The sequence below is a fragment of the Pagrus major genome, chromosome 22, assembly GCF_040436345.1.
Source record: "Pagrus major chromosome 22, Pma_NU_1.0".
NCBI lineage: Eukaryota > Metazoa > Chordata > Actinopteri > Spariformes > Sparidae > Pagrus > Pagrus major.
This window is the reverse complement of record NC_133236.1, coordinates 30,562,782-30,589,077: the sequence shown is the minus strand read 5'-3', so window position 1 is coordinate 30,589,077 and position 26,296 is coordinate 30,562,782. Positions and strand designations below refer to the sequence as shown.

The window sequence follows — 26,296 nt, the reverse complement described above, 5'->3', positions numbered from 1 at the left end:
TGCAGGGCTCTGCTGCTGCATGGCTGCTGTTCCAGCTCCTTAGTAACCGTTGCTAAGGCTTGCAGTCTTGTTGGCTAGCTGTTAGCTTTAACTGAAACTAACTTAACTTAGTTTGTAGGTAGTTATTTTGTTTTTATAAGCCCTTGTGCAGGCTGTATTGTCTCTGGTGTTCTCACCCACTTCCTTCTCTGGCTGTGTTCCTCCTCTTCTTGCTTGCTGTTTTTCTTCTTTCAGGGAGGTAATTCCTCTAAAAGTGTTTCCTCTTCAAAATTTGACACAAAAATGAAAGTTTATCTCATCTTAAAACACAAAAAAGAGATCATCTTCAGGAGCTCATGCTCATGCTGCTACTCTCTCTGAGTACTCTCCCTAGTGTCTCTCACTCTCTGACTCTCTGTCTCACTCTCTGACTCTCTGACTCTCTGTCTCACTCTCTGACTCTCTGTCTCACTCTCTGACTCTCTGTCTCACTCTCTGACTCTCTGTCTCCCCCTCTGACTCTGTCTCCCCCTCTGACTCTCTGTCTCACCCTCTGACTCTCTGTCTCCCCCTCTGACTCTCTGTCTCACCCTCTGACTCTCTGTCTCACCCTCTGACTCTCTGACTCTGTCTCACCCTATGACTCTCTGTCTCACCCTCTGTCTTCTTGTCTGTCTCTCCTCAGTGTGTTCCTTCATCTGCCATGTTTCCTGTAAAGACCACGCCCCCCTGGTCTGTCCAATCCCAGCAGAGCAGGCCAAGAGGCCGCAGGGTATAGACGTCCAGAGAGGCATCGGCACCGCCTACAAGGGCTACGTCAGGGTACGTGATGCAGTTCTGACACGGTACTGACTCAGTACTAATGCAGTAGTTGTACTACAGTTCCATATTACCAGAATGACATGTTTCCATCTGTCTGTCAGATCCCGAAGCCCAGCGGGGTGAAGAAGGGCTGGCAGCGAGCGTTTGCTGTGGTTTCAGATTGTAAACTGTTTCTCTATGATGTCCCAGAGGGGAAGTCCACCCAGCCGGGGGTGGTGGCCAGTCTGGTGCTGGATCTCAGGTAACTGTTCACCTGTGTGTCTGCTCACAGGGCAGCATCAGGGAGTCCGAGGCAGTCTGGGAGCTTCTGAGAACATACAGGGTCTTTGGAAAGGGTCTGGTAGTCTTGAGCAGAGTTGTGAAGTTTTGTGAAATGTTCAGGAATCCTGGAAAAGGTCAGGGAGGATCAAGGATCACAAGATTTGAGAAGGTTTTGAGGACTCTCAGACGGTTTATGGGGTTTGAAAACATTGTAAGAAGGATGGGATGAGGTGGTTTCGAGAGGGTTCTGCATGTCTTGAATAGATTTGAGTAGTTTTAAGAAGGTTCAGGTAGTTTTAAAAAGGTTTGGGTAGTTATGAGAAGGTTCAGGTGGTTTTAAGAAGGTTCAGGTAGTTTTAAAGAAGGTTCAGGTAGTTTTAAAAAGGTTTGGGTAGTTTTAAGAAGGTTCGGGTGGTTTTAAAAAGGTTCAGGTTGTTATGAGAAGGTTCAGGTAGTTTTAAAAAGGTTCAGGTGGTTTTAAGAAGGTTCAGGTGGTTTTAAAAAGGTTCAGGTGGTTTTAAAAAGGTTCAGGTAGTTTTAAAGAAGGTTCAGGTAGTTTTAAAAAGGTTTGGGTAGTTTTAAGAAGGTTCGGGTGGTTTAAAGAAGGTTCAGGTAGTTTTAAAAAGGTTTGGGTAGTTTTAAGAAGGTTCGGGTGGTTTTAAAAAGGTTCAGGTAGTTTTAAGAAGGTTCAGGTAGTTTTAAAAAGGTTCAGGTGGTTTTAAGAAGGTTCAGGTGGTTTTAAAAAGGTTCAGGTGGTTTTAAGAAGGTTCAGGTGGTTTTAAAAAGGTTCAGGTGGTTTTAAAAAGGTTCAGGTGGTTTTAAGAAGGTTCAGGTGGTTTTAAAAAGGTTCAGGTGGTTTTAAAAAGGTTCAGGTGGTTTTAAGAAGGTTCAGGTGGTTTTAAAAAGGTTCAGGTGGTTTTAAAAAGGTTCGGGTGGTTTAAAGAAGGTTCAGGTAGTTTTAAAAAGGTTTGGGTAGTTTTAAGAAGGTTCGGGTGGTTTTAAAAAGGTTCAGGTTGTTATGAGAAGGTTCAGGTAGTTTTAAAAAGGTTCAGGTGGTTTTAAGAAGGTTCAGGTGGTTTTAAAAAGGTTCAGGTGGTTTTAAGAAGGTTCAGGTGGTTTTAAAAAGGTTCAGGTGGTTTTAAAAAGGTTCAGGTTGTTATGAGAAGGCTCAGGTGGTTTTAAGAAGGTTCAGGTAGTTTTAAAGAAGGTTCAGGTAGTTTTAAAAAGGTTTGGGTAGTTATGAGAAGGTTCAGGTAGTTTTAAGAAGGTTCAGGTGGTTTTAAGAAGGTTCAGGTGGTTTTAAAGAAGGTTCAGGTAGTTTTAAAAAGGTTCAGGTGGTTTTAAGAAGGTTCAGGTTGTTATGAGAAGGTTCAGGTGGTTTAAGAAGGTTCAGGTAGTTTTAAGAAGGTTCAGGTGGTTTTGAGAAGGCTCAGGTGGTTTTAAAAAGGTTCAGGTAGTTATGAGAAGGTTCAGGTGGTTTAAGAAGGTTCAGGTAGTTTTAAGAAGGTTCAGGTGGTTTTGAGAAAGTTCAGGTGGTTTTAAGAAGGTTCAGGTGGTTTTGAGAAAGTTCAGGTGGTTTTAAGAAGGTTCAGGTGGTTTTGAGAAAGTTCAGGTGGTTTTGAGAAAGTTCAGGTGGTTTTAAGAAGGCTCAGGTGGTTTTAAGAAGGTTCAGGTGGTTTTAAGAAGGTTCAGGTAGTTTTAAGAAGGCTCAGGTGGTTTTAAGAAGGTTCAGGTGGTTTTAAGAAGGTTCAGGTGGTTTTAAAAAGGTTCAGGTAGTTTTAAGAAGGTTCAGGTAGTTTTGAGAAAGTTCAGGTGGTTTTGAGAAAGTTCAGGTGGTTTTAAGAAGGCTCAGGTGGTTTTAAGAAGGTTCAGGTGGTTTTAAGAAGGTTCAGGTGGTTTTAAGAAGGCTCAGGTGGTTTTAAGAAGGTTCAGGTGGTTTTAAGAAGGTTCAGGTGGTTTTAAGAAGGTTCAGGTAGTTTTAAGAAGGTTCAGGTAGTTTTGAGAAAGTTCAGGTGGTTTTGAGAAAGTTCAGGTGGTTTTAAGAAGGCTCAGGTAGTTTTAAAAAGGTTCAGGTGGTTTTAAGAAGGTTCAGGTTGTTATGAGAAGGCTCAGGTGGTTTTAAAAAGGTTCAGGTAGTTATGAGAAGGTTCAGGTGGTTTAAGAAGGTTCAGGTAGTTTTAAGAAGGTTCAGGTGGTTTTGAGAAAGTTCAGGTGGTTTTAAGAAGGTTCAGGTGGTTTTAAGAAGGCTCAGGTGGTTTTGAGAAAGTTCAGGTGGTTTTGAGAAAGTTCAGGTGGTTTTAAGAAGGCTCAGGTGGTTTTAAGAAGGCTCAGGTGGTTTTGAGAAAGTTCAGGTGGTTTTAAGAAGGTTCAGGTGGTTTTAAAAAGGTTCAGGTGGTTTTAAGAAGGTTCAGGTGGTTTTAAGAAGGTTCAGGTGGTTTTAAGAAGGCTCAGTTGGTTTTAAGAAGGTTCAGGTGGTTTTAAGAAGGTTCAGGTGGTTTTAAGAAGGTTCAGGTAGTTTTAAGAAGGTTCAGGTAGTTTCATTAAAGGTTTCTCAGGTAATCATCTTAATTGTCTCTACATTGACACTGTGAACTCCTACTTGTGTTGCAGAGATGAGGAGTTCTCTGTCAGCTCTGTCTTGGCGTCAGATGTGATCCACGCCACCAGGAAGGACATCCCTTGCATCTTCAGGGTAGGAGACCCTGCTGGCCTCTTACAGTGTGACCTTTGACCTCCTTGTTTTCTGACCCTTGTTGTTTTTGCCTTGATCAGATGACTTCGTCACAGCTGATCTCACAGCTCTCCTCAGTGTCTCTGCTGGTCCTGGCGGAGAGCGAGGTGGAGAAGAGAAAGTGGGTCAGGATCCTAGAGAGTCTGCAGAGCATCCTGACCAAGAACCTGCTGAAGAACCGTCAGGTCCACATCCTGCACGAGGCTTACGACGCCTCGCTGCCCATCATCAAGACCACGCTGTCTGCCGCTGTGCTCGGTCAGTTACTGCAGACAGTGTAGTGATACTGACTCTGTGTGTCACTCTGCAGCTTCTGGAGGTTTTATGGAATAAAGGTTTCAAAGGTGTTGGGGAGATTTTTAAGAGCTCTTTTGAAGATTTTGGGGAGTTTTTAGAAAGTTGTGATAAAACAGTATTTTCTATAGATGTGAGTCTCAATGTTTTGTCTTTGATTTGATTTGTTCAGTCTCATTTGATGGTTTCAGACGGCTGAAGGTCTGTGAAGGATCCTCTAAACTAACCCTAACCCTTACTGTCACTGCAGATCGAGAGAGGATCGTCCTGGGGACAGAAGACGGATTGTTTGTGGTCGAGGTCACCAGAGATGGTAAGACAGACAGACAGACAGACACACAGACACACAAGACACACAGACAGACAGACAGACACACAGACACACAAGACACACAGACAGACACACAGACACACAGACACACAAGACACACAGACAGACAGACACACACACAGACACACACACAGACAGACAGACAGACACACACACAGACACACAAGACACACAGACAGACAGACAGACACACAGACACACAAGACACACAGACAGACAGACAGACACACACACACAAGACACACAGACAGACAGACAGACACACAGACACACAAGACACACAGACAGACAGACAGACACACACACAGACAGACGGTTGATGTCACTAACCTCTGTCTCCGTCTCTGTCTCCAGTGATCGTACGAGCAGCAGACAGTAAGAAGGTTTATCAGATCGATTTGATCCCGAAGGAGAAGATGATCGCTTTGCTCTGCGGTCGGAACCGCCACGTTCACCTTCACGCCTGGGGGGCGCTGGAAGGGGCCGAGTCCACCTTCGACACCAAGCTGACGGAGACCAAAGGCTGCCAGGCTCTGACCACAGGATGTCTCCGGCCCGGAGGCCCTGCCTGTCTACTGGCTGCCGTCAAACGTCAGGTGAGGAAACTGAAGAGAGAACCAGACAGTTGACCTGCAGGTTTCCTGCGGTTCTGCTTCTGTTCTAATGGTTCTGGTTTTGCCTCCCTCCAGGTCCTGTGCTACGAGATCACCCGAGCGAAGCCGCACCATAAGAAGCTGTGGGAGGTGCAGGCTCCAGGGGCGGTCCAGTGGCTGGGGATGGTGAGGGACCGGCTGTGTGTGGGTTATCCTTCGGGCTTTGCTCTGCTCGCCCTGCAGGGGGAGTCGTCCCCCATCAGTCTGGTGAGCCCGGCTGACCCGTCGCTGGCCTTCCTGTCCCAGCAGCCTCTGGACGCCCTGCATGCTCTGGAGGTCGGATCCTCAGAGCTCCTGCTCTGCTTCAGCCAGCTCGGCATCTACGTGGACGGACAGGGCCGCCGGTCCCGAACCCAGGAGCTGATGTGGCCCGCCACGCCACTCGCATGCAGTACGTCACTCAGACTGTATAGGTTCACTGGCCATTGATCAATATGACAGGTTATTGACCAACACGTCTCTCTCTCTCTCCAGGCTCTAACTCGTCCCACCTGACGGTCTACAGTGAGTACGGTGTCGACGTCTTTGATATTCACACCACACAGTGGGTTCAGACCATCTCCCTCCGCAAGGTAACCAATCACAGCACAGCACTGATCAGAACACACCTGAGTAAACAGCCAATCAGAGTTCAGAACCAATCACATGTCTGTGTCCCTAGATCAGACCTCTGAATGTTGAAGGGACCTTAAACCTGCTGAGTTCAGAACCTCCTCGTCTCCTTTACTTCAGCAACACCTCATCAGGTAACAACCACACACACCTGGACACACCTGGACACACCTGCAACTCTCTACCACCCTGGAGCTAACTTGTCTCTCACCTGTCTGTCTCTCACCTTCAGAGGGCGACCTCACCATCCCAGACACGTCGGACCACAGCAGGAAGTTGATGGTTCGAACTCGCAGCAAGAGAAAGTTTCTGTTTAAGGTTCCTGAGGAGGAGCGACTTCAACAGAGGAGGTGACTCAGCAAAACACAACAGTGACTCAGTAAAACACAACATAGTGACTCAGCAAAACACAGCACAGTGACTCAGCAAAACACAACAGTGACTCAGTAAAACACAACATAGTGACTCAGCAAAACACAACATAGTGACTCAGCAAAACACAGCACAGTGACTCAGCAAAACACAACAGCGACTCTGCAAAAGACAACACAGCGACTCTGCAAAAGACAACACAGCGACTCGGCAAAACACAACACAGCGACTCGGCAAAACACAACACAGCGACTCGGCAAAACACAACAGTGACTCGGCAAAACACAACACAGCGACTCGGCAAAAGACAACACAGCGACTCGGCAAAACACAACACAGCAACTCGGCAAAACACAACACAGCGACTCGGCAAAACAACAGCGACTCGGCAAAACACAACACAGCAACTCGGCAAAACACAACACAGCGACTCGGCAAAACACAACACAGCGACTCGGCAAAACAACAGCGACTCGGCAAAACAACAGTGACTCAGCAAAACACAACACAGCGACTCAGCAAAAGACAACACAGCGACTCGGCAAAACACAACACAGCGACTCGGCAAAACACAACACAGCGACTCGGCAAAACACAACACAGCGACTCTGCAAAACACAACACAGCGACTCGGCAAAACACAACAGTGACTCAGCAGAGGATAGAGGACGGGTACAGTATATTAAACCTTTTGATGACACATCAATTAAACCAAACTGCATTGATTGTTGGTTATTGATGGCAGTGTATTGATCACCTTATATGGATCGTTGTGTATTGATCGTTGTGTATTGATGACTTTATATAGATTGCTGTGTATTGATGACTTTATATAGATTGCTGTGTATTGATGACTTTATATAGATTGCTGTGTATTGATGGCTGTGTATTGATTGCTGTGTTCAGGGAGATGTTGAGGGACCCGGAGCTTCGATCGAAGATGATCTCTAACCCAACAAATTTTAACCACGTGGCCCACATGGGACCAGGAGACGGGATGCAGGTCCTCATGGACCTCCCTCTGGTAACTCCTCCTCCCTCACCTCCTCTTCCTCCTATCGGCATGTTCTCCTCCCTCACCTCCTCCCCCCTCCTCCTCTCCAACAGCTCTGTTCATCACACTGACTCCTCCTCTCTTCTCTCCTCCTCCTCCTCCTCCTCCCCCTGTCTCACCTCCCTCCCCCCCTCCTCCTCCTCCTCCCCCTGATGATCAGGTTTGTGATGTCACCTCCCTCACCCCTTCCCCATCTCCCTCCCCTTCCTCCTCCTCCTCCCGTCACACCCTCATCTCTCCCCCCTCCAACTTTGAGCACGTCTATCACATGACTTCGGCGTCGGCCGGCGCCTTCTTGCAGAAAGACGCCTCCTCTTCCTCCTCCTCCCAGCAGAGCCTCCTGCAGCCTTCCTCCTCCTCCTCCTCTCCCTCCACCTCCTCTCTGGGAAGGGTAGGCCAGTTTCTCTCTATCGCCCTCACCCTCTCAACCTCTTCCCCCACACTCCCACACTCCTCTCCTGCATGTTTGCAGTGTCACAAACTGAAAACTGCAGAAACGCTGAGAGGAACTGAATGCAGCATCAGTCAGCAGCTGATCAAAAATCTTTTTCAGTATTGATTAGTTTATAGATGATTTTTAGATTATATAGATTAATTGAGGTTTATGAAGTTTTAAAAATAATGAAAAATCTTTGGTCGTCTTCAAACTGATCTTGTGTTGATTGATTAATCAATAAACTGATCATTTGGGCTTAAGTTGATCACCTGTGTTCAGTCCTCACACCTGCAGCAGGTCATATTTAATAAATGACAGAAACACCAGAGGGCGCTGAACACCCACGTGTTACACCTAATACTGTGTGTGTGTGTGTGTGTGTGTGTGTGTGTGTGTGTGTGCGCGCGTGTTTGTGTGTGTGTGTGTGCGCGTGTGTGTGTGTGCAGAGTGTGATGCCTTCCTCTCAGGACGACTCCATTAAAGAGAAGCCCCGACCACTGTCCAGTATCTCCCGGCAACAGAGGAGCAAGACACACATCACCCGCACAGCCTCAGGTACGCACACACACACACACACACACACACACACACACAGACACAGTATTAGAGTGTACTTTGTATCTGGGACACACTGTGCTGCTCTGTGATGTCATCTGTAATCTGTGTTCTAATTGGTTCAGATTTTGGGGGAGGAGCTACATCTCGTGGCGTCTCTGAACCAGACCAGGACTTGGACCGAGAGGTAACACACGCACACACAACACTATGATCAATACAGATGATCAGTGTGTGTATAATCAATACAGATCAGATGAGTGGTTTGTGAATGAAGGTCTCAGTTGATGAGTCGGTTCAGGTCCATCCGTCCACACCTGTCTCTGTCCATCACTGTAAACTGAATCTGGTAATATCTAACTGGAATACAAAAAGTTGACCTGTCTCTCTCTCTGTCTCTCTGTCTCTCTCTGTCTCTGTGTGTGTGTGTCTGTCTCTCTCTGTCTCTCTGTCTCTGTGTGTGTCTGTCTCTCTCTCTGTCTCTGTGTGTGTGTGTCTGTCTCTCTCTGTCTCTCTGTCTCTGTGTGTGTGTGTCTGTCTCTCTGTCTCTGTGTGTGTGTGTCTGTCTCTCTGTCTCTGTGTGTGTGTGTCTGTCTCTCTCTCTGTCTCTGTCTCTGTGTGTGTGTGTCTGTCTCTCTCTCTGTCTCTGTCTCTGTGTGTGTGTGTCTGTCTCTCTCTCTGTCTCTGTCTCTCGCCCAGCCGGACTCGGACTCAACCAAACACTCGACCCCCTCCAACAGCTCTAACCCCAGCAGCCCCCCCAGTCCCAACTCGCCCCACCGCAGTCAGCTGACTCTGGACAGTCTGGACATGGAGCCCTGAGGCCCTGCCCCCCTGGGCTGAATGAACCAATCAGGCTGCAGACAGAGTTTCAATTTGACTTGATGATTTTATTGTGGCGGGGCAAGTCTGAGCTTCCTGCTGCTTTTACATTTGTTGGATTTTACCTGCTGGGAAGCCCCGCCCCTGGTTTTAACCCCGCCCCCTGCTGACAGCTGCTGTGTTTGACCTTTGACCTTAGTGTGATTGGCTCTGTGGGACCAATCACCTTCTTCTTTCTGAATAACTTCCTGTTGAGCTTTAGTGGGCTATTAGCCTCTGAGCTAACTGTGGCTAACAGATGAGAGGTCTCACTCTGATGAGAAAACACTGTATGAATTAATTTTGTTAAAGTTGCACATCATCATCATCATGTTGTTGTTGTCGTAGGAGAAAAATAATCTTTGATTTGTGTCAGTGATGATCTTTCCTGTTGCACCCCCCGACCCCGCCCACTGACCCCGCCCTCTGACTGCTCCGGTGAGGGGGGGGGAGGGGGGGCACACCTGAACACTACTGCTTTGTTTGTCAGAATCACAGTTAAACAATCTTTGTAACGACGAGACGAGACACAAACTCAATAAAACAACCTGAACACAACCAGCCTGTGTGTATTTCTGTGTGTGTGTGTGTGTGTGTGTGTGTGTGCGTGTGTGTGTGTTTCTGTGTGTGTGTGTGTGTTTCTGTGTGTGTGTGTGTGAGAGAGAGAGAGAGACCGACAGGTCATGTGTATGTTATTAGCTACGTAACAATCTTTGAAACGACGAGAGGAAACCGTTTGTTCCAGATGTTTTTATTTATATTTATCAAAGTGTAAACGTTAGAATAAACACGTGACATCATCAGTGATGTCAGAGGCCACTCTTGTTTTTGTCAGATTTGCTCAGAGCAGATTTCAGGTCATCAGGTTCCTCATTAATCATTTATTCCACTCTGTTCTGTCTGCCAGGTTCATTCAAGGTTAATGAGGGGGCGTGGCCTATCTCTGCTGTTTACACACCGGGTGTCGGCCAATCGGTGTCTGCATGAGAGCAAAGAGACAGCACAGCCAATCAGAGAGTAGAACAGCATGACTCAAAACAAGCTGCTGATGAAAAACATTTTTCTGTTTTCAGTCTGAGAGCAGCTGAACTGTCTGATGACCTCTGACCTCTGAGGCCAGAGCTCAGGTGCGTCTGTCGTCAGGACACTGAGGAGAGTTTAACGTGTCGGCAGCTTCAGTTTGACCTCAGTTCAGACTGACAGGAGACTTTGAATGAGCTTTATTAACAACATGCAGCAGCGACACACTCAGAGTGTTTGTTTATTGATCACGTCTGTCTTCAGTCTCGTCGCTGTGATGTGATCAGTGTGGTTTTTTTCCTCGTCTGTTTCTGATCAAAGTGTCGTCTGTGCCTTTTCACATCATCACAGACCGGTTCTGTCAGTTAGTTGATCTGAGCTTTATAGATCACAGTTGATCTGAGCTTTATAGATCACAGTTGATCTGAGCTTTATAGATCACAGTTGATCTGAGCTTTATAGATCACAGTTGATCTGAGCTTTATAGATCACAGTTGATCTGAGCTTTATAGATCACAGTTGATCTGAGCTTTATAGATCACAGTTGATCTGAGCTTTATAGATCACAGTTGATCTGAGCTTTATAGATCACAGGTTGATCTTCACACCAGGTTCAAGTTTAAATCTCAGAACAGTTTAATAAACAAGGCTCCAGCTTGATTCAATATTTCTTCATCTCTTCAGTCTGTTGGGAAACTTCTGCAGCTGCCATCTGTTTCGAACTTCCTGTGAACACACACTTCAGCAGAGCGTTAACCAACCACACACACACACACACACTTCCTGTTCTTGGCTGCGGTTCTGCTTTCTGTGATTTACCTGAGATTAGAAATAAGCTCAACAAGCAGCTTTATTAGTAATCGATCACTGATCAGATGTATCTCCTGTTAATAATCAATGAATTAATAATGACCAATAAACTGACTGAATCATTTTGTACAAAACATTTAAACAAACATTTATGTTAACGGTTTTCTATCATGTAATAAACCAAACGGTTGTTTAATAAGCAACAGATTTATTGATAATAAAAATAAATAAACAGCACAAAAAGTAAGGAGATTAGTGTTTGGTAGATGATTTCTTTGTTGTAACGATGCTTCTTGGCAATAAATCTTATACCGTTGGAAAGCCTGTTTATTTCCCTTTTAAATGGTGCCACGTTTGTAAGGAACATGCATTTGTGGGATGAGCTGCAGAGCTCAGTATGTGGGACCAAACCTAACCCTGACGGACCATACCACTATACCACTATACCACTATACCATGTCCCCATGTCCCCATGAAAGATCTGCCAAATCTTCTCTGCCTGTCCTCTGTTCGTCCGTAGTTTGTTTATTATTGATCATATGTCACATACGTCTGTTTATTATTGATCATATCACACGAGTCTGTTTATTATTGATCATATGTCACATACGTCTGTTTATTATTGATCATATGTCACATACGTCGGTTTATTAAACAACAAAAAGCTTCAGTTTGTTCTTTAACGTTCAGACTAAACTCGGTTTGAATTTGTAGAAACTTTATTTATAAAATGTTTTGAAATGTTCATCCATCTGTGACTTTAGTCCACAGACCACTTCAGTCCAGATCATCAGTAAAGTTCCTGATCAGTCCTGCTCTCCAGAGGATCAACCTTCAGATTTTAATGACTCCATGAACACCACAGCACCCCTCGCAGGACAAACTGCACATGTTCAGATCCACCAAGAACTGATAAATCATCAGGAAGAGTTAGTTTGAGGAGCCCAGAAGGGACCAGCAGGGTCCAGCAGGGTCTGCAAGAGTCCAGAAGGGACCAGCAGGGACCAGTATGGTCTGACAGAATCCAGTCAGGCCAGTCCGTCAGGTTCCTGGTGGTTTTCCTCCCTGGTGTCTCTCAGTCTCCGTCACTGCCATCAGCTCTGATGAGTTCTTGGTGGGCTGGATCTTGTTCTGGCTGCTGTCAGATCGTGGTCTCAGGTGTGCTCGGTCACAGACCTGAGCGAGGCCTCGGCTCAGCTCTTTGCGGATGTTGTCACTGGACAGGACGTAGAGGATGGGGTTGACGGCGCTGTTGACAGTGGACAGGCCGAGGGAGATGGTGTACGGCGTGTACATGGTCCTCTCGAACAGACAGGTGCCGTCTTCCAGTCGGGGGAAGTGGAAGATGACAGCTCGGACCAGCAGGATGACGTGATACGGGGCAAAGCACGCCAGGAACAGCACCACCACTGCCACCGCTAGCCAGCGGACACGCTCTTTCTGCTCCCGCCGCAGCCCCGTGCTGCGCTGCACGTTGGCCAGGATGCTGCGGTTTGTCACCACCAGCACCAGCAGAGGGATCAGGAAGCCGACCACAAAGCGCGCATAGTTGAAGCCCGTCACCATGGGGCTGCTCTGACTCGGCTCGAAGCAGCGGCGGTCGCCCTCGGCGGCATTGCCTTCCCTCATGGTGAAGACGGGGATATGGCCAACAGCAACCAGCAGCGTGATGGCGACAGAGATGAAGAAGGCAAAGCGCTGCCGGCGGATGCCGCGGGACTCCACGCTGTAGACAACGGCGACAAAGCGGTCGCAGGAGATGCAGCACAGCAGGAAGATGCTGATGTACATGTTGTTGAAGAAGATGTAGCCTGTTAGCTTGCAGGCGGCCGAGCTCCACGGCCACCAGTGACCTGCGCTGACGTAGTACGCCCACAGTGGCAGAGTGCCCAGGTAGGTGAGGTCACACAGCGACAGGCTCAACAGGTAGACGCCCAGCACGTTCTTCCTGCGCACCTGCAGCCAGGTGAGGTAGACAGTCAGCAGGTTAGCAGGAAGACCCACAGCCAGCACCGTGCTGTACAGTAGCACCAGCGGCAGGCGGCCATCATCATACGGAGGCTCACACGGCATCAAACTCGTGTTGGTCATCAGAGTGAAGCTCTCTGTTGGCAGCACCTCGTGCATGATGTCGGACAGAGACGGCCAATCAGATTGAAGATCAGTTTGTCTGCAAAAAACAAAGAAAGAAAGAAATGAACAAGAATCAAAACTGGAAATGACAGAACGAACGACCAAAAGGTTCCTCGGACGGTCTGTGATAAACATCATGTTTAATTCTGCCGAGGACGTGATCGTCTCTTCCTCATCAGTTTATTGTCTCTGTGTTGTCGTCTCTACGTCGTCTTTCTTTATCACTGCTACCTTTTCCTCCCTTTGTTACCATCTTTAAGCGGTTAGCTGTGGTCAGGAGAGAACACAAAGCATCACGTCTGACGGGAATCTTCAAACACTCAACGTTCTGCTGTGAATTTGACTCAAATCTCACTTTGAGGTTTCGTTGGAGAGCATCACGTCTTCACCGCCTTCATTCTGCATCTGATCAGTGTGACTCTGATTCTTTGTTTCCTGTCTGACACACAACAGGAAATCCCCACAATAATAAAGTCCTTTTAGAAAACTTTTGGGGGTTTTGGGGTATTTATGTGTGTCAAGTTATCACAGTGTGAAACCGACTGTCTGATGGAAACCACGTCCCTGCAGGTCGAGTCAGCAGGAAACATTTCTGGTTTTGATCAGCACAAATAAACCGACAGCTTTTCTTCACATGTCTGATCAGTTTCCGTCTGTTTGGTCGGGCCAACAAAAACGAGGTTTGGGTTTATATGTGTGTGTGTGTGTGTGTGTATATATACATATATCACATGAATGCCAGCACCCAAGGTTTCCCAGCAGCACATGGCACCGTGATGAGATGATCAGTGATATTCACGTCACCTGTCAGTGGTTTAAGGTTGTGGCTGATCGGTGTGTTTCTACAGGACAGCTCAGACAGGTGACAGGACGTGTGGGGGGCAGCAGAGAGGCCGAGGCGTCCACACGAGACCAGCTGACCGCCGCTAACGTCCTTCACACGTCTGAGAAGACAACGTCTCTGTGCACAAACGTGATTGGTCAGATGTGATGTTGTCGGGGACGACAGCGTCCAATCAGGTGCTCTGGATGTCAGAGTTGGGCTGGGCAGAGCATTAATTATTGATCATTGACCTCGTTCACTGAAACATGAATTATAATGAATGAAGAAGAAAACATAACAAACTGATCCAGTTCAACTCTATTGATCACTGATCAGTTCACACATGAAGCCAATCCATTGATTCATTCATTCATTCAGTGCGTTTTGATATTTATTGTTTTATTCTCTAAAGAGAAGACAGGAAGTAGGAAGAGAGCTTAAACAAGTACTGCAGTATAATACAAGTACTACAGTAATATAAAGATACTACAATAGAAAAGATTCAGTTTTTATCATTATAGTCTATATTTTATCGTGTACGTGTGAGACTGATTATTACTGTGTTTATATAAACTATAAGTACTATAAGCAGCAGTACTGTGAGTTGTAACTGCAGTACTGAGTACTAACTGCAGTACTGTGAGTATTAACAGTAATATTACAGAAAAATGATTCTAATGTTGAAGTATTACTGCATTAATAGTTCAACATATAGTTCCATTGATATTATACTGCATGTATTAATACTCTGAGTATATTTACAGTATATGTGTAATAGTAATGTTGAAGTTTTATTGTTAAGATAAAATATATTGTGTTTATTATTTATTTATTATTTATTGACTCCTGCTGACCTCATAGTTATTATTAATGACGTCATGATCTATGAAGTATTGATAAATGATTTCATTGATCAGGATGTCTTACTGATGACCAGTGTATTATCTGATTATTGTTGTTTATTGATCAATAATATTGATGTGAGTATAAGTACTACTGTAATACTACAAGTGTGTTTTAGTACCACAGAGTATAGTCACGGTACTAATATGATCAGAATACTAGGATGGTGTGAAAGTACATGAAGTTTAACAGCAGTATTGATTAATATTACAGAATGACATCATCTGTTATTAACAATAAAAGTAAAAACTCACCGCGGTCTCGCGCATCGTCCGTGCGTCTCCTCGTGCGCTCTGACACTGAATGAAGAGAGCAGCGGGTCACGTGACTCCACAGCCCGCGGCAGGAGCATCATTAATTCATGACGTCATCATCATTTATTCATCAGTGATGAAATATGAAATGATTCAGACACAAAAACAACAAGATGACGAGAGAATCGAAGATCAATATATCAATATATAGATCCGACCTGAGCCTCTGAGTGACGTCATTTACAGCGTTAATAAACACAAGACAAACGTCCGCCATCTTGTGACCACCGGCTGTTACTGCAGCGACTCCTCCATCACCTCCCCCTGATCACCTCCTCCATCACCTCCTCCTTCTTCACCGCCTGATCACCTCCTAATCACCTCCTACTGATCACCTCCTCCTGTTCACATCCTCCTGATCACCTCCTGATCACCTCCCCTTTATCACCTCCTCCTTCACCTCCTCCTTCACCTCCCCCTGATCACCTCCTCCTGATCACCTCCTCCATCACCTCCTCCTTCTTCACCGCCTGATCACCTCCTAATCACCTCCTCCTGATCACCTCCTGATCACCTCCCCTTTATCACCTCCTCCTTCACCTCCTCCTTCACCTCCCCCTGATCACCTCCTCCTTCACCTCCTCCTCTCTCAGTAGTAAAGATTCAGAGGTAACTCACATATTTAAATTATATTTTTATTTTTTAAGTCGTATTTATGTTAAAAAAAATAGTCTGAGGAATGTTGAAGTGATGACTCAGCGATGACTCAGCGATGACTCAACGATGACTCAACGATGACTCAGCGATAATGTAGGCTCCACCCCCCAAAGAATGCTCTGTGGGCGGTGTGAGCTGACAGGAAGTTCCTGTCGTCATGGTGACAGAGGCTCATCTCTTCATACAGGAAACTGCCTTCTTACTTTCAAGATAAAAGTCCGTGGATGAAACATTTGCAGCTCAGTTCTTCCACCGGATTTGCTGGAATAGAAGAAGAAGAGACGTTCAGTCAGGTCACAAGATGGCGATGAAGAAGATGACTCCTCCTCCTCCTCACCAGGTTGTTGAGCAGCTCGTCGATCTTCCTCTCCTCCGCCGATCCTCTCTCCACCTTCCCCCGGTATCCCAGCAACAGCTGCCTGTCCTTCAGGTCCCGGTACGTCTGATTGGTCCAGAGACATGTCAGTCATCATTACATGAGGGCAAAAACAGCTCTGCATGATTCTGATTGGATGATTATTTAGATTCTAGTTACTGATGTAAACATGAATGAGTCTCACATTAATGACGATGTCGTGACATCTATGTTTCTGAGCCAAACTGATCCTGAGCTCCGCGTCATCGACCAGCGCTACGTAGTCCTGCAGCACCTGTCAATCAGACAACACACCAATCATTTTGACTGAACCTGTTTTTTTCCCCCACTGGTTGTACTCTTACAGGCCCCACCCCCCTCACTTGTGTTGGAGCGGAGTTTTTCTGCAGGATGTCGACGACGCGTTGGAAGCTGAGTGGTGATTTCTTCCTAGTGAAGCCGAGCCAGTTCCTGCTGGTGAACAGAGCGTCCACGTCCAACCACGCTTTCAGCTTCGCCCGAGCCGCCAACGCCGTCACAAAGTACTGCTTTTCTGAGATCTGAGGTCAAAGGTCAACAGGTCAGCAGGTCAGCAGCTGACAATTAACAAAACAAACATAACGTTTAATATGTTGAAACTGAAAAACATCAGCTCTCACCTTGAAGGTCTGACGGATGTTCAACGGACTGCTGTAGGTTCCCTGCAGACAGAAAACATGCTCAACTGATCCGGTTCAACTGAACCAGTTTAATTAATCTAGTTTAGTTTATCTCAGACTCACGGTAGTGGTAGAAGCAGCAGTAGTACAGTCTAGTTTGGTTTAGTTAAACTGAGACTAACCTCAGACTCAGGGTAGTGGTAGAAGCAGCAGTAGTACAGTGTTGTGACCAGCGGCATGTTGAGGATTGAAGCTCTTCTGGGAAACTTCTGGAAGATTTCTACCTTCCCTCCACGCTCAGCCTGCCGGTCTGTTGCCTAGTGACAACACAGAAAGACACACGGGGTTCAACTGGAGTTAAACTGGGATAGCCACTGATATAATCTTGGGTTTATTCTGGGATTACACAGGGATTCAAACTGTATGTAAACTTGGGTTAAACTAAGGAAATGCTGGAAACCAGCTGCAATTAAACTGGGTGTAAATAGGAGATGAATCGTCAACTGGAATAACGTTTTTAATGGCAGACATGGTTGTTCTGATGGTGTCAGTTGTGTTTTTGGAAAGAATCCAGACATTTGAGGAAGTGACGCCATTGTCAAGACAATAACTAACATTTTACCACTATCTTAAAGAATGACTGAATAAAACAATAAATAGATTGAAAATGAAATGAATAAACTTCCCACAGTGAACATAGTCTGACCTCGATGATGATCTGTCTCTCCAGCAGGGTAAAGTGATCCTGAACATGAGCTGAATCTTCTGCAGAAAACGGAAGACTGCAAACAAACAAATAAACAAACAAACAAAGAGTGTGACTTAAGTAAACTTAGTATTTGTATCAAACTATAGGAAGTTCTTGTATACGTCTGTTGTGGTATGAAGTAGGGTGGCCTGCAGGAGTCACTCACCCGACACAGCTCTTCAGGAAGTCCCGCCTCTTGTTTTCATCAGCGATACTCAGGTGTTCTTTATATTGTAGCAGCTATCACCATGGAAACAGACAAATTACATCATCTTCCTGTCAGTTTGATGTGCGCCAGTGGTACTACAGCTGTTTACTACAACTGTGTACTGCTGGGGTGTTAGTAGTGTGTACTACTTACCGCCATGTCCTCCGACCGGCCCAGAGACCTGAGGAGGACCAGAAGAAGAAAGAAATAAGATGAAATCAAGTGTGTCCAGGTGTACACGTGCAGGTACAGACACAGGGGAAGTTACAGATACAGGTAGAGGTACAGATAAAGGTAGAGGTACAGATACAGGTAGAGGTACAAATACAGGTAGAGGTACAGATACGGGTAGAGGTACAGGTGCAGGAATAGGTACAGGTGCAGGTACAAGAGCAGGTACATAAGCAGGTACAGGAACAGGTACTGGTTCAGGTACAGGTACAGGAACAGGTACTGGTGCAGGCACAGGTACAGGCACAGGAGCAGGTACAGGGAAGGTACAGGAACAGGTGCTGGTGCAGGTACAGGGGAAGGTAAGGGAACAGGTACTGGTGCAGGTACACGACCAGGTACAGGTATTGGTACAGGTATAAGTGCAGGTAGAGGAGCAGGCACAGGAACAGGTAAGGGAGCAGGTACTAGTGCAGGTACAAGGGAAGGTACAGAAACAGGTACTATTGCAGAAAACAGGACCTGGTACAGGTACAGGTGCAGAAATGGGAGCAGGTACAGGGGCAGGTAAGGGAGAAGGTACTAGTGCAGATACAAAGGAAGGTGCAGGAACAGGTACTAGTGCAGTTACAAGGCAAGGTACAGGACCAGGTACTAGTCCAGGTACAAGGGGAGGTACATGAACAGGTACTAGTGCAGGTACAAGGGAAGGTAGAGGAACAGGTACTAGTCCAGGTACAAGGGAAGGTACAGAAACAGGTACTAGTGCAGGTACAGGTGTTACCTGAGCAGCTCCAGTAGCAGCCGCTGATCTCTGGTCTCGGTCAGGTAGTGGATGAAATGTCTCAGAGCCGTCTGTCTGGACTCCAGCTCCCGGAACAGAACCTCTGAGCAGGAAAACACAAATAGTCAGTACAGATCAATGATCCAGGACCAGATCAATAGAGACCAGATCCAGGACCAGGTCAGATCCAGGACCATGTCAGTTCAGCAGGCTCACCTTTGCTCAGAGTTCTCTTTAGATAAATTAAGACCTGAAAAGAAAACATATGTGGTCAGTTGTTTTTGTTAAAGTTGTTAATAAAGTTTAAAGATAGTGTTGTTGTGGATTAGACTGTAAATAAAGTTACAGCAGTGATGACGTTTCCATCGTGTGCGCTGACGGCGAAATCGAGCAGCAGCAGTTTGTCCTGAAGAGACCGAAACTTCTCCAGAGACACAGCCTGAAGCACACACAGTACAAATACTGTGATATAACAAACTGATACTACTGTAATACTTCGTTGGACAGACAGGTGGACAGGCAGACAGGTGGACAGACAGACAGGTGTGTTACCTTTCCCTGCTGCATTCTCTGGACCGTCTCCTCAGGCGACCAATCACTGACATAATCCTGACATCACAATATGACATCATCATCAGTTCATCACAAAACAAATCAGATTAGCAAATTGACAGATTCTAATCAGATTACCAGTCTTTTTGTTACCTTGTATTCAGATTTTGGTTTTCGGAGTTCTGGTGCGTAGAGCCTGACAGACGAATCACTGAGCGCTAAAACCCAAAAACATCAGCATCACTCTTTAACCCAACCATCGTCCATCATCATCATCATCATCATCCATCATCATCATCCATCATCCATCATCATCATCTATCATCGTCCATCATCCATCATCCCTCATCATCATCATCCATCATCAATTATCATCATCCCTTATCATCATCATCATCATCATCCATCATCCACCATCATCACCATCATCATTATCACCATCATCATCCATCACCATCATAGTCATCATCCATCATCATCATCATCCACCATCATCATCATCATCCATCGCCATCATCATCATCATCCATCATCACCATCATCTTAACCATCACCATCATCATCCGTCATCATCATCTATCATCATCATCCATCATCAATTATCATCATCATCCATCATCAATTATCATCATCCCTTATCATCATCATCATCCCTTATCATCATCATCATCATCATCCATCATCCACCATCATCACCATCATCACCATCATCATTATCACCATCATCGTCCATCATCATCATCATCATCATCATCTATCATCGTCCATCATCCCTCAACATCATCATCATCCGTCATCATCATCTATCATCATCATCCATCATCATCATCCATCATCATCATCATCCATCATCATCATCCATCATCATCCATCATCCCTCATCATCATCATCCATCATCAATTATCATCATCCCTTATCATCATCATCAATCATCATCATCATCATCATCATCATCCATCAATTATCATCATCCCTTATCATCATCATCATCATCATCATCATCCATCATCCACCATCATCACCATCATCACCATCATCATTATCACCATCATCATCCATCATCACTATCATCACCATCATCATCATCACCATCATCATCCATCATCCATCATCACCATCGTCCATCATCATCATCATCATCATCATCCATCATCCACCATCATCACCATCATCCATCATCATCATCATCATCATCCATCATCGTCACCATTATCATCACCATCATCATCATCATCATCATCATAATCATCCATCATCATCATCATAACCATCACCATCATCACCTTCATCATCATCATCACCATCATCACCTTCATCATCATCATCATCATCCATCATCGTCACCATCATCATCCATCATCATCACCTTCATCATCACCATCATCATCATCACCTTCATCATCATCATCATCATTATCATCATCTATCCAGAGTGTAGTTGAGACTCACAGTCAGTGAACGACTGGAAGTTTCCTCCTTTAGTTTTCCCTGCAGAGAAACAGATTAAACCTTCAGTGAAAACTTTTATAATCCCGATCGTACCTGAGTCCTGTGACCCGATCGTACCTGAGTCCTGTGACCCGATCGTTACTTGTCCTATCTTATTCATGTGTCCAGCTGTCTCACCTTTGAACAGAGAGCTCAGAGAGTACCCAGAGTTACTCTTGCTGATGCTCGGTGTGTCAGTGTTGATTTTGGGGAAGGCAGGGTCTCTATCTGTCCTCTGATTGGACGCTGCCGTCTCTCTGACCGACCAGGAGATACCTGAAAAGACAGTAGGATAATCCACACCCTGGAGCCAATCACATCTCAGGATTCTCTACAGGTGTTTACTAATAATAATGGTGTCTTACTTCCAATAGGCTCTCCGCTCCAGCTGACCTTCTCCACGTCGTCTTCATCATCGTCCTCCTCCACCAGGCGACGGATGCTGTTCACGGCCTGCTTCGATTCTTTTAACTGACAACACACAGACACGACATCACACAGGTGTACTGACACACCTACCGCCTCATTTAGGAAACTACGTATACGACTGACAGAAAAATAATCGGATGATTCAAACTGCTGTCATACCTACAGGTGTACCGTGTACAGTACAAATACACCTGTGAAAACACCTTCAGTGTCGTGTTGATGCTGAGACACACCTGTACAGGTGATCAATAACCTGATACACGGACACTTTAATGAGCAACTTTAATCATGTTTCATATCAGAGTGTTAATATGATTAAAAGCAGGTGGTAACAGTGTTGAAAACCTGGTTCAGGTCTGGTTCAGGTCTGGTTCAGGACCTGGTTCAGAACCAGGTTCAGGTCTGGTTCAGGACCAGGTTCAGGTCTGGTTCAGGACCTGGTTCAGGACCAGGTTCAGGTCTGGTTCAGGACCTGGTTCAGAACCAGGTTCAGGTCTGGTTCAGGTCTGGTTCAGGACCAGGTTCAGGTCTGGTTCAGGACCTGGTTCAGGACCAGGTTCAGGTCTGGTTCAGGACCTGGTTCAGAACCAGGTTCAGGTCTGGTTCAGGACCAGGTTCAGGTCTGGTTCAGGTCTGGTTCAGGTCTCTGCAGGTCCAGGTCTTACCCTGCTGAACTCATCATCTTCATCATCGAAGGTGAAAGCTTTGAACTTGGAGCTGTTCCAGTAGTCTTCCTCATCTGCTTTACTCTTCATCATCTGGACACACAACACAACTTTATTTAAACTGTCAACACAGACAGCTAGAACAATAAAGACACATTCAGATCAACCAGCAGCTGTTAGCCGTTAGCTTCTACTGCTAACAGACTGAATTCATCATAAACACAAAATAATTAACATAATGAATCATCTCATGTTCGTCTGCTGCCTCCTCCTGTGTACTCCTGACGTGTTTTTTATGTACTGTGTACTCCTGACGTGTATTTTTGTGTACTCTGTGTACTCCTGACGTGTATTTCTGTGTACTCCTGACGTGTATTTTTGTGTAATCTGTGTACTCCTGACGTGTATTTCTGTGTACTCCTGACGTGTATTTTTGTGTAATCTGTGTACTCCTGACGTGTATTTCTGTGTACTCTGTGTACTCCTGACGTGTATTTCTGTGTACTCCTGACGTGTATTTCTGTGTACTCCTGACGTGTATTTTTGTGTACTCTGTGTACTCCTGACGTGTATTTCTGTGTACTCCTGACGTGTATTTCTGTGTACTCCTGACGTGTATTTTTGTGTACTCTGTGTACTCCTGACGTGTATTTCTGTGTACTCCTGACGTGTATTTTTGTGTAATCTGTGTACTCTTGACGTGTATTTCTGTGTACTCTGTGTCACAGCTGGTTGGTTTTGTGTCTGACAGCAGGAGGGCAGCTAGCATATTAGCAAGCTAACAGTTACGTCAAGGTTTAACCGGATGTAACGCCTTATTTCACTTTGACAAACGTCGGGAACGGTGACGTCATCAGACAGAACAATAACCTGTTAATCGATCAGACGGATACTGACTTTAACACTGATAATCGATCAGAGCCGATCAGCTGTTTTTACCTTCAGCGGCTCCTCTTCTTCTTCTTCTCTGACGGAAGTCGGACTGTCGGCCGCGCGGTGACTGCTGGGAATTGTAGTGAACCAGTTCAATCAGAAAACACATTAAAGTCAAACATTAGCGACATAATATAAAAATGAATGGAAAAAAACATGAACATACATTTGACATGAAAAGCTTCTGTAGTTTGAAGCTTGAATCTCTGACCGTTTATTTAATGTCTATAAACATCAAAACAAAAATATCTTCAAATATTCAAAAATATCCATAAATATTACAGATTAAAATAGATCAAATAAACTGAATGAAGAATCTAAAGAAAGAAACAACATATACATCTAATATAAATACCATTGTTATTCAAGGCTCCTGTTTGTGTTGTTTTACTTTGAAAGTCCTTAGCGGAAGTAGTTAGTCACTCATTTGTGTGTGTGTCTGTGTGTGTGTGTGTGTGTGTGTGTGTGTGTGTGTGAGAGAGGGGGTTTTAAGTTTCAACAGTCAGAGTAAAAGTAGTAAGTGCAGCAGTATAGTACTACAGTGTCAGTAGTATTCAGCAGTACTCAGTAGTATTCAGCAGTACTCAGTAGTATTCAGCAGTACTCAGTAGTATTCAGCAGTACTCAGTAGTATTCAGCAGTACTCAGTAGTATTCAGCAGTACTCAGTAGTATTCAGCAGTACTCAGTAGTACTCAGTACTTCCTGATGGCTAAATGGGGTGAAGGAGATCCTCGATGGATCGTTGAGGAGAGAGCCGACGCCACCAACGTCAACAACTGGCACTGGTCTGTTTATTGTTGTTGTGGTTGTTGTTGTTGTTGTGGTTGTTGTATTGTTGTGGTTGTTGTTGTGTTGTTGTTGTTGTGGCTGAAGTGAAGCTGTAGGTAGAACATCATGAGGTCACTGATGGTCCTCACAAGTATAGAAGAACAACTGCATGTGTGTGTGTGTGTGTGTGTGTGTGTGTGTGAGTGTGTGTTATATGACCCTCCAGCTGGGTCAGCACATGTTCAGATATTTTTAAATGGCTTGATGGATGACAGCAAGTGTGATGTCAGAGGGGGGCGGGGCTACATGAACAGCTGAACTCACAGAACACAACCACTTCTCCTCCTTCTCCTTCTCCTTCTTCTTTTCCTTCTTGTTCTCCTCCTTCTCCTTCTCCTTCTTCTTCTTCTTTTCCTTCTTCTTCTTCTTCTTTTTCTTTTCCTTCTTCTTCTCCTCCTTCTTCTCCTTCTTCTTTTCCTTCTTCTTCTTCTTTTTCTTTTCCTTCTTCTTCTCCTCCTTCTTCTCCTTCTTCTTTTCCTTCTTCTTCTCCTTCCTCTTCTTCTTCTCCTTCTTCTTCTTCTTCTCCTTCTTCTTCTTCTTCTCCTTCTTCTTCTCCTTCTTCTGTGTGTGTGACCTCATCAGGACTGAGCGTGATGTCAGCAGTTGGTCATCAGAGTGCCTCCGTCAGCTGCTGCTGGGGGTGCGGGTGGAGGGGGCGGAGGGCGTCTGTCAGCTGACCGACATCTCCAAACTGGACGGAGAAGCTTCGATCAACAACCGCAAAGGAAAACTCATCTTCCTCTACGAGTGGCAGCTGAGAGCCAACTGGCTCGGTCAGTGATGATGCCACTCAAATATATATAATTAACAACTTCTAATAAATAATATGTCGTTCTTCTTCTGTGGTGCCCTGCGCTGATTGTTTCCTGTTTCCTGTGCAGGGACGTCCGGCGCTGGAGTGAAGTTCAGAGGAACTGTTGATGTGTTCAACCTGTCAGACGAGAACGACATGGACGACCTTGATGTGAGTCACCTTCTTCTTGTTCCTGATCTCACTGATCAATATATTGATCACAGTATTAATGACAGTATTTATTGGAATATTGATGATCATATTGTCCAGATCTCAGTGTCTCTGAGTAAAGACCAGCCCAACACACCACTCCTGGACCTCATGAAGAAGAGAGGCGTTCAGGAGGTCCGGAAGGTTCTGGGCAACTATGTCTGCCAGCTCAAATCAGGTCTGTTACCCAGAATGCAACAGGACTAACCAATCAGTGATGATGATGAGGATCCCTGTGGTAACCTGAGTGACCTCTGACCTCACAGAGTTCAGTCAGGGGATGATCCTTCCCACCGCAGACGGACCGAAGAAGCCTCATCCTGATGCCAAGAAGACCCAGATCCAGACCACTAAAACTCAGGTGGGCAAGTATTCAGCCTCTGATCCACCTGAGCCAAATGTGGAAGTGACCTCTGACCTACCTCTGTGTGCTCCTACAGACAAGCCCCGCCCCCAGGTGCTCATCTGGTCCAGCCCCTTGTTCATCAGGTGTCCGTATCTCAACCTGCAGCTTCAATCTGAAGGAAACCTTCCAAACATCACCTGATGAGCTCTACAGGACCTTCATCAACCAGGAGGTACGAGACCAGGACAGACTGGGACAGACTGGGACAGACCTGGACAGGCCGGAACAGACCAGAACAGATCAGGACAGACCGGGACAGGCCAGAACAGACCGGGACAGACTGGGACAGGGAAGACCAGACCAGAACAGACCAGGACAGACCAGGACAGACCGGGACAGGCCAGAACAGACCAGGACAGACCAGGACAGACCGGGACAGGCCAGAACAGACCAGGACAGACTGGGACAGACCGGGACAGGCCAGAACAGACCGGGACAGACTGGGACAGGGAAGACCAGACCAGAACAGACCAGGACAGACCAGGACAGACCGGGACAGGCCAGAACAGACCAGGACAGACCAGGACAGACCGGGACAGGCCAGAACAGACCAGGACAGACCAGGACAGACTGGGACAGGCCAGAACAGACTAGGACAGATCAGGACAGACTGGGACAGCACTTCAGTAGCACTTCAGTAGTACTGTAGTACTACTGTTCTCCAGTAGTACATTAGCACTGCAGTAGTACTGTGGTCCTACAGGTAATCCTCTCTGTTTACAGTTCGTCCAGGTGTTTACACGCTCGGCGGCTGTGGTAGACGGTCACCGTGGGGGGCGGTTCCAGCTTTTGGATGGGAATGTCAACGGAGAGTTTACACAGCTGGTAATGTCCCAGCTGCTCAGCCAATCAGTGGTGAGTTGTCACATCACTGTGGTAACCAGTCTGCTGCTCCTCCCTGCAGGTACCGGACCAAAGGATTGAGATGAGGTGGCGGTTCAGGACGTGGCCCAGCGGTACGTCTTCCTGTGATGATGTCTTGATGCGTTCAAAATCAGGCTCTGGTGCTGAGTTCAGGGACACTCTGACCTCTGAGTTTTGTTTGTTTGTCTCTCATCAGAGCACTATGCCACCGTCAGTCTGGAGCTGGAGGACCGAGGAGACGAGACGGAGCTGAGGATGGAGTGTCGAGGAGTCCCTGTGGGGGAGGAGGAGTCCACCAGGGAGGGCTGGACCCGGTTCTACTTCCAGGCCATCAAACAGACATTTGGATACTGAGAGACCATGAGTCCCTGCAGCTCGTCTGACAGGCTGAGTTTCCACAGCGAGCATGAGATCAACCTGCTGAAGGGACAGTCCAACAGATTAACCCTCTGCCTTCAGTCACAGCTGGAGTCCCTCAGGGCAGCGTCCTTCAACCTTACAGAGATTTAAAGGAACAGTCCAACATTTCATTTGTTTGATCGTCTGTTTGTTTCCCATGGTGCATTGTGGTTTGTACCA

General features: G+C 46.0%; 4 protein-coding genes across 9 annotated transcripts in view; 2 read left to right on the top strand and 2 right to left on the bottom strand.

Annotated features, from left to right (window-relative positions):
- The window catches only part of cdc42bpb (CDC42 binding protein kinase beta (DMPK-like)), a 44,073-nt gene extending 34,554 nt beyond the window's left edge, over positions 1–9,519 (top strand). For 4 of the 6 annotated variants that reach the window (XM_073492566.1, XM_073492570.1, XM_073492568.1 and 1 more), the window contains 15 exons: positions 665–801; positions 903–1,042; positions 3,673–3,754; positions 3,835–4,051; positions 4,338–4,400; positions 4,773–5,014; positions 5,108–5,462; positions 5,546–5,643; positions 5,733–5,817; positions 5,916–6,033; positions 6,962–7,079; positions 7,270–7,500; positions 7,992–8,100; positions 8,226–8,287; positions 8,800–9,519. In XM_073492566.1, coding sequence (XP_073348667.1) covers positions 665–801; positions 903–1,042; positions 3,673–3,754; positions 3,835–4,051; positions 4,338–4,400; positions 4,773–5,014; positions 5,108–5,462; positions 5,546–5,643; positions 5,733–5,817; positions 5,916–6,033; positions 6,962–7,079; positions 7,270–7,500; positions 7,992–8,100; positions 8,226–8,287; positions 8,800–8,922 — 2,180 coding nt within the window. In that variant the 3' untranslated portion in view covers positions 8,923–9,519. The remainder of the gene's footprint in view (positions 1–664; positions 802–902; positions 1,043–3,672; positions 3,755–3,834; positions 4,052–4,337; positions 4,401–4,772; positions 5,015–5,107; positions 5,463–5,545; positions 5,644–5,732; positions 5,818–5,915; positions 6,034–6,961; positions 7,080–7,269; positions 7,501–7,991; positions 8,101–8,225; positions 8,288–8,799) is intronic. The other 2 variants (XM_073492572.1, XM_073492571.1) reach the window with 1 other exon arrangement.
- Positions 9,520–11,054: 1,535 nt separating this feature from the next.
- Positions 11,055–12,918, bottom strand: gpr132b (G protein-coupled receptor 132b). The gene has a single exon (XM_073493177.1). It carries the CDS (start codon positions 12,916–12,918, stop codon positions 11,833–11,835), a length of 1,086 nt encoding a protein of 361 aa, XP_073349278.1. The 3' UTR covers positions 11,055–11,832.
- Positions 12,919–15,585: 2,667 nt separating this feature from the next.
- vipas39 (VPS33B interacting protein, apical-basolateral polarity regulator, spe-39 homolog) lies at positions 15,586–22,660 on the bottom strand. Its single transcript, XM_073492989.1, has 19 exons — positions 22,621–22,660; positions 21,682–21,774; positions 20,953–21,058; positions 20,726–20,863; positions 20,549–20,587; positions 19,252–19,316; positions 19,099–19,155; positions 18,893–18,985; positions 18,763–18,796; positions 18,547–18,649; positions 17,745–17,772; positions 17,550–17,623; positions 17,342–17,417; positions 16,818–16,952; positions 16,636–16,677; positions 16,360–16,536; positions 16,182–16,271; positions 15,959–16,063; positions 15,586–15,882 (listed from the first exon to the last, which is right to left on the bottom strand). Exons 2-19 carry the CDS (start codon positions 21,772–21,774, stop codon positions 15,862–15,864), a joined length of 1,476 nt encoding a protein of 491 aa, XP_073349090.1. The 5' UTR covers positions 22,621–22,660; the 3' UTR covers positions 15,586–15,861.
- Positions 22,661–23,321: 661 nt separating this feature from the next.
- Positions 23,322–26,255, top strand: LOC141018302 (activator of 90 kDa heat shock protein ATPase homolog 1-like). The gene is made up of 9 exons (XM_073493235.1): positions 23,322–23,401; positions 24,027–24,217; positions 24,326–24,408; positions 24,508–24,625; positions 24,714–24,808; positions 24,888–25,025; positions 25,577–25,678; positions 25,758–25,809; positions 25,914–26,255. Exons 1-9 carry the CDS (start codon positions 23,322–23,324, stop codon positions 26,069–26,071), a joined length of 1,017 nt encoding a protein of 338 aa, XP_073349336.1. The 3' UTR covers positions 26,072–26,255.
- The last annotated feature ends 41 nt before the right edge of the window (positions 26,256–26,296 follow it).